The 8586-nt window shown below is 37.8% G+C and overlaps 2 protein-coding genes across 2 annotated transcripts in view; both read right to left on the reverse strand.

Annotated features, from left to right (window-relative positions):
* The window catches only part of LOC141437178 (uncharacterized), a 64525-nt gene extending 61802 nt beyond the window's left edge, over positions 1-2723 (reverse strand). The window contains exons 1-2 of the mRNA XM_074100438.1: positions 1307-2723; positions 137-727 (exon numbers count right to left, since the gene is read on the reverse strand). Of these exons, the coding sequence (XP_073956539.1) occupies positions 137-727; positions 1307-2723 (2008 nt within the window). The remainder of the gene's footprint in view (positions 1-136; positions 728-1306) is intronic.
* Positions 2724-2956: 233 nt separating this feature from the next.
* LOC141437179 (uncharacterized) lies at positions 2957-3634 on the reverse strand. The gene has a single exon (XM_074100439.1). The coding sequence runs from the start codon at positions 3632-3634 to the stop codon at positions 2957-2959; it is 678 nt and encodes a 225-aa protein (XP_073956540.1).
* Between the last annotated feature and the right edge of the window lie 4952 nt (positions 3635-8586).

The raw sequence follows: 8586 nt of genomic DNA on the forward strand, positions 1-8586 counted from the left end.
TTTTTTTTTTTTTTTTTTTTTTTTTTTTTTTTTTTTTTTTTTTTTTTTTTACATATTAAGAATACTAAGGTGATATTTGGTGATTATTATTGAGTGGGAAGTGGACATACACGTACCACAGGGCGTATATAAGTACCAGTCTTAGTTTTAACTTTAACAACTCTGGTAATGCCATCATTACCAGGGTAAGTCTCCTCAACCACGGCAAGGGGCCAACAGAGAAGTGGAAGTTTTTCTTCTCTGACAATTACAACCTGACCCTTTTTAACAGGATTGGAAATAGTATTCCATTTTTCACGACTCTGTAATGAGGTAAGATATTCAATGTGCCATCTCTGCCAGTAAGATTGGACCATTTTATCAATTAGTTTATATCTTTGCAAGCGGTTTATAGAAATGTCATCTAAGTTTACAGCTGGAATGTACTTTAATGGGGTTAAATTTAAAAAATGTGAGGGAGTGAGAGCTAATGGCTCTGAAGGGTCGCTGCTAAGGACACATAAAGGCCTAGAGTTCATAAGTGCTTCGATCTGAACAAGGACAGTATTTAACTCTTCGTAAGTCAAAATTTGGGAACCAATAGCTTTGGACAAGTGAGTTTTAACCTGTTTAATGTTTCCTTCCCACAGTCCTCCCATATGGGGCGCATAAGGCGGGTTAATTTTGAACTCAATTTTTTGTGGAGTTAACTCACGAATAACTGCCTTATTAAATTCGTCAGAGCAGACTATGGAGTAAATCTCATTAAATTGATTTCGAGCACCTATAAAGTTTTTTCCACCATCGCTGAGAATGAGAGCGACAGGGCCGCGGCGGGAAATGAAGCGTTTGAAAGCAGCAATGTACATTTCAGTTGACAAGTCAGAGACTAGCTCTAAATGAATGGCTTTAGAAATTAAATCCACAAATAAACATACATAAGCCTTTTGGCTTTTGATTCCGCGTTTTTTACCTAGCGTGATATAGATAGGACCCATATAGTCAACTCCGCATTTTGAAAAACATTTTTGTTGAGTAACGCGAAACTCGGGTAAATTACCCATCAAAGGGTGTAATTCTTTGGGTTTATGTTTGAAACATTTATTACATGCGTGAATTACTCTACGGACCAAACTACGAGCTGGCAGTAGCCAATATTTATGTCTTAAAAGACCAAGGACTAAGCTAGGTCCCGAGTGGAGGTTTATACGATGACAGTGTTCAACTAACATAGAAGCTATTTTGTTTTTAGCTGGTATAAGTACAGGGTGCTTTTGTTCATAAGCCATTGGAGCGTTATGTAAGCGTCCACCAACACGAAGGATACCTTCATTATCAATAAAAGCGTTTAATTTTCTCATGGGAGTGCGGAGAGGTTTATTAGTTTTTATGTCATTGATATCCGAGGCAAAGTGTTTATTTTGTACAGCTTTTATTAAATGAGTTTCAGCTAACTCGAGTTCTGAGACAGTTATGCATCCTTTATTCTTGAGAATTTTAGCAAATCTTAAAACATACACAATTGTATTTATCAATTTGGTCCACTTGGACAAGCGCTCAGTAAGTGACACAAGCGGGGTATTTAATTCCGGATTAATAGTTTGTAGTAAAGATACAGATTTTGATTCTGGCATGACAGTGGGTATATTGTCTTTGTCAAATGAGCTCACAGGCCATTGATCATGAGATAGAGAAAGCCATTGTGGACCTTGGAACCAAGTATGGTTATCTATCAATTTGTTTGGAGTGACAGGACGTGAAATTAAATCACTCGGATTTTCATGACCAGGTATGTGGTGCCAAAATTGAGGGGCAATAATTTCTTGGATAGCAGAAGTTCTATTGGCTATGAAGGTTTGCCATCTGTGGGGAGAGGAATGAATCCATGCTAAAGTAATGGTGGAGTCTGAGAATGCAATAATATTATTAACTTTGCATCTGGCATTAAATACTTTAAGAACGGCCTGTACAAGCTGAGCGAGGAGATGAGCGGCGCACAACTCGAGACGTGCGAGGGTTATTTTCTTGAGCGGGGCGAGGCGCGAGCGAGCGCATAACAGCGACACACTGGAAGCGGGCGAGGTAAGTGAGCCTATCCTTAAATATATGACAGCACCATAACATTTTTCACTTGCATCAGCAAAACCTACAAGTGTGATTTCTGAACAGGGAAATACACCTACATGCCTAGGTATTTTTATTTGAGACAGGTTAGAGAGCTCATTCTGGATCTGAGTCCAAATTTTCTGAATGTCGCTAGGAGTATCATCATCCCAGGACAAATCACGTTTCCAGCATTCTTGTACCAAAAGTTTCATATAAGCTGTGAGAGGAGCGAGCAGACCTAAAGGGTCATAGAGAGCAGCAGTCTTTGACAGAATAAAACGTTTAGTACATTTTCCATTTTCAGAGACATCAACTTTAAAAGTGAAACAATCTGTAACTGGGTCCCATCGAAGTCCTACTAACTTTGTTTCTGATTCAGAGTCAAAATTTAAATTCTTTGAGGCACGCGATTCTACAGGTATATTTTGCAAAAACTGAGGTGAATTTGATATGAATTTAGTGAGGTTGAAACCACCACTGGCAAACATTTTGACCAGCTGATCATATAATTGAAGCGCTTCGTCTGGTGAAGGGACTGAGTGAATAAAGTCATCCATGTATGAGTAGAGCGGGGCAACTCGAGCAGCTTCGGGATAATTTTGACCCTCATCGAGTGCAAGTTGGCGAACGACACGCATAGCAAGGTAAGGTGAGCATTTTAGTCCAAATGAAATTCGTTGAAACTCATAGGTTTCAATAGGATCGCGGTCTGCATGAAATCTGAATAATATTCTTTGAAACGATTTGTGTTCTGTGATTAATTTTAATTGAAAATACATTTTTTCCAGATCTCCCGAGATAGCAACAGCAAAGATGCGCAGATTCACTAGTAAGTCAAATATGTTTGTTTGTAAGTTAGGACCACAGTGTACTATGTCATTGAGCTTTTGCCAGAGGTTGTTTTGGCACTAGCATCCAATACAATTCGAATTTTCGAGGTATCTTTATCAGGGCGGTATACTGCTCTGTGAGGTATGTGATAAGCGAGAGTGGGAGCTTGCGGTTCAGAAACTTTCTCTAAATATCCTTTATCCATATAATCTTGCATTGTGGCATTATAGCCCAATCGTAAGTTCGGGTCAGAGTCTAGTCTGCGTTCAAGCGATAAGAGGCGGCGTTTAGCGGTTTTGTATGAGTCACCTAACTGTCGCGGGTCATCAGAGAATGGCAAAGAGACAACATATCTACCATCAGATTCGCGGGATATGGTTTCATTGAATAGTTTTTCGCATTGTTGCTCTTCCGGACTTAATATTTTGCGCGCAGGTAAGGATTCCAAATTCCAGAATTTTTGCACCATATTATTTAAATTAACATCACTATTTTCTATAAACGCGTGACACGAAACACTCGAGTTTTGTGACGAATACAAATCGCTTTCCGCTTCGCCCATGACTATGTAGCCTAAAGTAGACTGCATCGCGATGACACGTGTTTCGGGGTGAGTGACCTTGCCTGATAACAGCAAGTGCGGGAACAGTCCCGATCCGATAACACAATCGATCTCGGATGGCACGTAAAACAATTCGTCAGCGAGCGGTATATTCATGAAATATTGCAAGACGTTTGTATTTAAACGAGTGGTAGGTAAATTACCTGTGATTTGCTCCACAACAGCGGCTTTGATTGAATATTGACAGCGAGAATCCGTTCGAGATCGAAACACTATCACCGTATAACCGAGCACAGGTTTCACACTCATACCTATTCCGTGTACGGACGAGGGTTGGTAATTAATTTGTAAGTTCAATCGTTTACAACAAACCTCAGTAACAAAATTCGCGGTCGAGCCTGTATCTAATAAGACTCTTATTTGCGCAGGTTTCACATTACTGTTTACCACATCTACACACGCGGTGGGCACTACGTCGTTATAAAAGCTCGCGTTTATTCTTTTATCGGATGTCAAAAGACATTGATAAGGCGGTTTGTTATTATCAAGGGGTTGCGATTGCGAATTCTGTTGACTGTCAGCCGCCATATTTGTTTTGAACTGCTCGGGCGCCGGTGATTCTGATTTGACGTTTAGTTGTCGATGTTGAGGTTGGTAAACAAAGTTGTCCACATGCAGCAAAGAATGATGCTTTTTGTTGCATCTGATACATGTTTTTGTAGATTTGCATGCTTGTACATTATGAAAACCAAGGCAATTTTTGCAGAATGAATTTTTTGTTACTACCGAATATCTATCGTTCGCGTCGAGGTCATTAAATTTCTTACAGAAATATAGCGGGTGTCTTTCGTTATGACAAACAATACAAGTATGCATGTTTGCTTGATTTAGGGAATGATATTGCGTGTTTAGCGGGAGTGGTGAGTTTTGCGGGTTAGTATTCATCACGTATGATTGAAAAGGTTTGTTTTTATTATAGGTATTTTGCGCGTAATTATTTTGCGATTGCGATTTTGCGGGAGCGTTGTATTTGTTGTGAGAGTTATTTTGATGCGTTTTAGCGGGTTCGAAAAGAGTATTTGTTTTCGGTTTTATAGTTAATTGCGTGCGAGTGAGTATTTTGCTTTGGTTTTTAACAAACTTTTCGAGAGATTCAAAAGTAGGCAATTTTTCAGAGCGGTTGTTTTGTTCAAACAATTGGATAGTATCTTTGTCCAGTTTGTTCAGAGCGATATGCGTAACTATGAAATCGGCTAAATCAGGGACTTTGAGTGCTTTAAGTGCTGCAACGGAGGCACAGTATTGTTCGACAAATGAGTCTAGGTTTTGCGGTGTAGCGGTTGTCAAAGGCTTGAAATTGAACATCTTATCTAAATACTGAGTACCTAAAGTGCGTTCATCTTGATATTTATTTACGAGTAACTTCCAAATAGTTTGATAGTTAGAAGCCACGGGCAGGATTCCCGCGATGATCGAGGAAACTGACCCTGACAATTTCGAGACTAGGTATTGCACTCGTTCGGCATCCGTCAGGCTTTCATTTTGATGAATCATCTCATTGAAATTTTGATAGAAAAGTGGCCAACGGGCTGGATCGCCGTTGAATGAAATTAACTCCAAAGCTGGTAACATAAGTTTAGATTTAGTGGAAGGTCTCGGAACCGATTCAGATTTTATTAGCGTTTCGTCAGCGATTCTTCGATGCATTTGACATGACAGTAAATTTCGTCAAAAGATTCGATTTCTTTAAAAGATGGTACGTAGTTAGGGTCATTTGTCATCCTAGCGCAGTTCAATTGTTCAATTACTTCAGTAAATTCTGACCGTAGTTTGTCAACTGTTTTTGTTCTAACTAGAAAACTTGTTCGAGCTTCCGCGGATTCGACTGTACGGCTAAGATCGTACATATTTTGGAGCAAAGAAAATAAACTTTTACGTTTAGCGTCTAATATTGTTACTTTATCCATGTTTGTAAACTATGAATGTACACACAAAGTATAAAATAAGTAGTAAACGTCGTGCGGTTAGCACGCGGTAACCAATATGGCGGTATGAAAAAGTATGAAAAATCCAAATTATGAATAACTGAAGCGGTGTGTATGTGAAATAAAGGGCGGTTTTAAATGTGAATGTATAGAGGATCACGGGGAGAAGGACCAACAAAGAGGATGGAGAGTTTTTTGTAGGATAAAACAGGATGTAGGTACCTGGATACAATGCACTGGTTCTGCGGGGTAAAAGCTTTTTCACTGGCTGGCACTAGGTTTTCAGGCAAGTATGTCCGTCACTGCAGCACTGCACAATTTGAGAGTCCAAGCGGTTCACTTCGAGGTATTTTAAACATATATTCTTGAAAATGCGGGAGAGGAGGTGCGCGCGCGATTTGTAGTTTTTTCGAAGAGAGCGATGGCGTGACGTCAACACAGTAGAGCCAACATCACAGATACAAAAATCAGGTACGTTCAGGAATAAGGACAGGGAAGGGAAATTGTGTTGTGAAAGTGTGTAGCGTGCTTTATAAGGTGTAATATAATTCGGCCTAACCACTTACATTGTCGGTGAAGTTTAGAATGACAAAACACTTTCGTGGGCAAAAGTACACCATATTATGATCCCTGTAAAATTTAGGTATTTTACCCAAATATTTTTTAATATAGACTTATTTCTGATTGATTTTGTTTTGCTTGATTTAATAGTTGGAATAGAATTTCAATATTTTCTTGCGGTACATTTTTCTTGGCAATGTTGGTCTTACAGTTAAAAAAACTATCTTTAATAGAGCCCTTTACGGCCTACTTACATAATAAACGATTTGATTATTCTTTTATATTTCCTTCTACGTATTTATGCCTTTTGTCAACAATATCTGATAACGCTGACATAATTAGTGGAATTTTTAGAAGGTTTTTTCAACGTCGTCATGTCGGGTAATAATACGGTATTTGACTATTTTTTATATGTATCATAAATTAAAACTTTACAATGCCTGTTATCGAATAGAGAAACAAGGAGTAGTCAAATACCGTATTCAGTGGATCCGCTCAAATAATTTAGATGATTATACCAGCAAAAGATACTGACATCTTGTATTGATGTCCAGGTTGAAACGACTGGTGATTGGCTATAAAGACTATTTAAGCAGACGGTTTCTGTTAAGCTTTGTCTCTGTCGGGTGTGCTCATGTGCTTAGACAGATCGGTAGGAAGCAGCCTCTCGTTAAGTTACTACAACAATTTGTCACGGCGCAGCGAGCAATTTCAGCTGTAGTTCTCATGGCAGCACTTCACTTCGATTTTACAGTTCACATATTATCAACAAGACACACCTTTAAAATTAAACTGAAATAATTCGAAATTTTCTCATTTGAAAATTCAACCAGATTGTGTTTTATTTAATGTTTATTTTGGAACTGTGAATATTTCGAATTGTTTCAGTTTCATTTTAAAGGTGCGAAGAGTGAAAGAGATGCACGACATCGTTTTTCAAGTGACAGTTTTGCGATTATCTCAAAAATCTGGATATATTAGCAAAATCAACGGTTATGTCAATGAAACAACACTGAAAAAAAACTATTACAAATTATTTAGACTCTTCTCTTCTGTGTCTACCTGTTTTCTGAAGGTTTTCTGTATCGCTTACTATTTGTGGTGTGCTATAAAGAGTCATTGTATTGTATTATCCCACCATCTTGCTCGCTAATCCTGCCGTGAAGCAGCAGTGCTTGCACTGTTGTGTTTCGGCGTGGATAGTAAGACAGCCGCTGAAATTACTGGCACTTGAGGTATCCCATCTTCGGCTTCTAGTTTGGCAACGCATCTGCAATCGCCCTGGTGTTGCAGGTGTCTATAGGCGGTGGTGATCTCTTACCATCAGGAGACCCACTTGCTCGTTTGCCATCCAGTCGGATAAAAAAATTAAAAAAACTTTTCAAATATTTTTAGATCATTGCTCTTAAAGCTATTAAAAAATGTTGTTTTTAATTAAGGTTCAATGTTTTTTCTTTTAAGTTAAACTGGAGACTGGATTATTCTTCAAAAATAAGCTTTAATTAATATCAAACCTTTTGGAGATCTAACTGTCTGTCTGATTAGTCCAGCCACTTCAAGTGGACTGGCGGTTATTATTTATCTTATGTATAGACATTTCATTTTTTCTTTTCGCCATTTTCGCCAAAACTCAAGCGCCAGTAAAGTGCTAAGTATTGAAAAATCTAAATTTTCTTTTAGTAATAATATTCATATTTCGTTCAGAATCGTAATTAAAAATCTTTAGGGTAGACTTAAAATGAGTTTATTTTAAAAATATGGTAATTGTTTAAATTAAACAAGCAATCTCAGTGTGTACGGAACGGGGGCATGGAATGGACCTGGAAATGGGCTATTGCTTTTAAATGTAAGGAGTTTAAACAATGATTACAATCGGGATTTACACTAATTTGCATTGCAAATGCTAATGGAATCGGTTTACGACTTTTATCAAAAATATGAGCGGTGCAATGCATACACTCAATTGGGTGAAATTGATTTATTGACTTTTTTATTTTGCTTAATTAGGAAAAAATATAATTAGAGCAAAAATGTACCTACGCAGTCATTCATTTCATATCATAATAATATATTGCCGAATGAACAATCGACATGTTACAGAATGAACAATCGATATGTTGACAGATAGAAATGGTGATTCCGATTGCGACTGTGTAACTCAATCAAACTCAACTACTAACAATTATTATACTATTAACAATTATTTTGCACACATGCGATATTACGATAGCTACGTATATGCCACAAATGTGTGTTCGTAGTACTCCTAGTAGACTAACATCTGATAGCATGGTGTACGGTTGTGTTGCTCTGATGATGAACTCTGTTTGAGTTCGACACGCGAAATGTTAGACGAGGGGTCACCAAATGGCGGTAATATTTTTTAAGTTTTATTTGTGTTTATTGTTATTTTTAAAATTTTGTTTTATTTGGTGTCTTTGTGAATGTGAATACTTAAATGTATTCTTTAAATTTTTCTATATGGATGGACCCCGCAAAGTAACGCCTGATTGAATAAACCTCATTGTGGTGTAATTATTTAAAAAAACAGCAAACAGCGAG

Source organism: Choristoneura fumiferana, chromosome 17, assembly GCF_025370935.1.
Source record: "Choristoneura fumiferana chromosome 17, NRCan_CFum_1, whole genome shotgun sequence".
In the NCBI taxonomy this organism is placed as follows: domain Eukaryota; kingdom Metazoa; phylum Arthropoda; class Insecta; order Lepidoptera; family Tortricidae; genus Choristoneura; species Choristoneura fumiferana.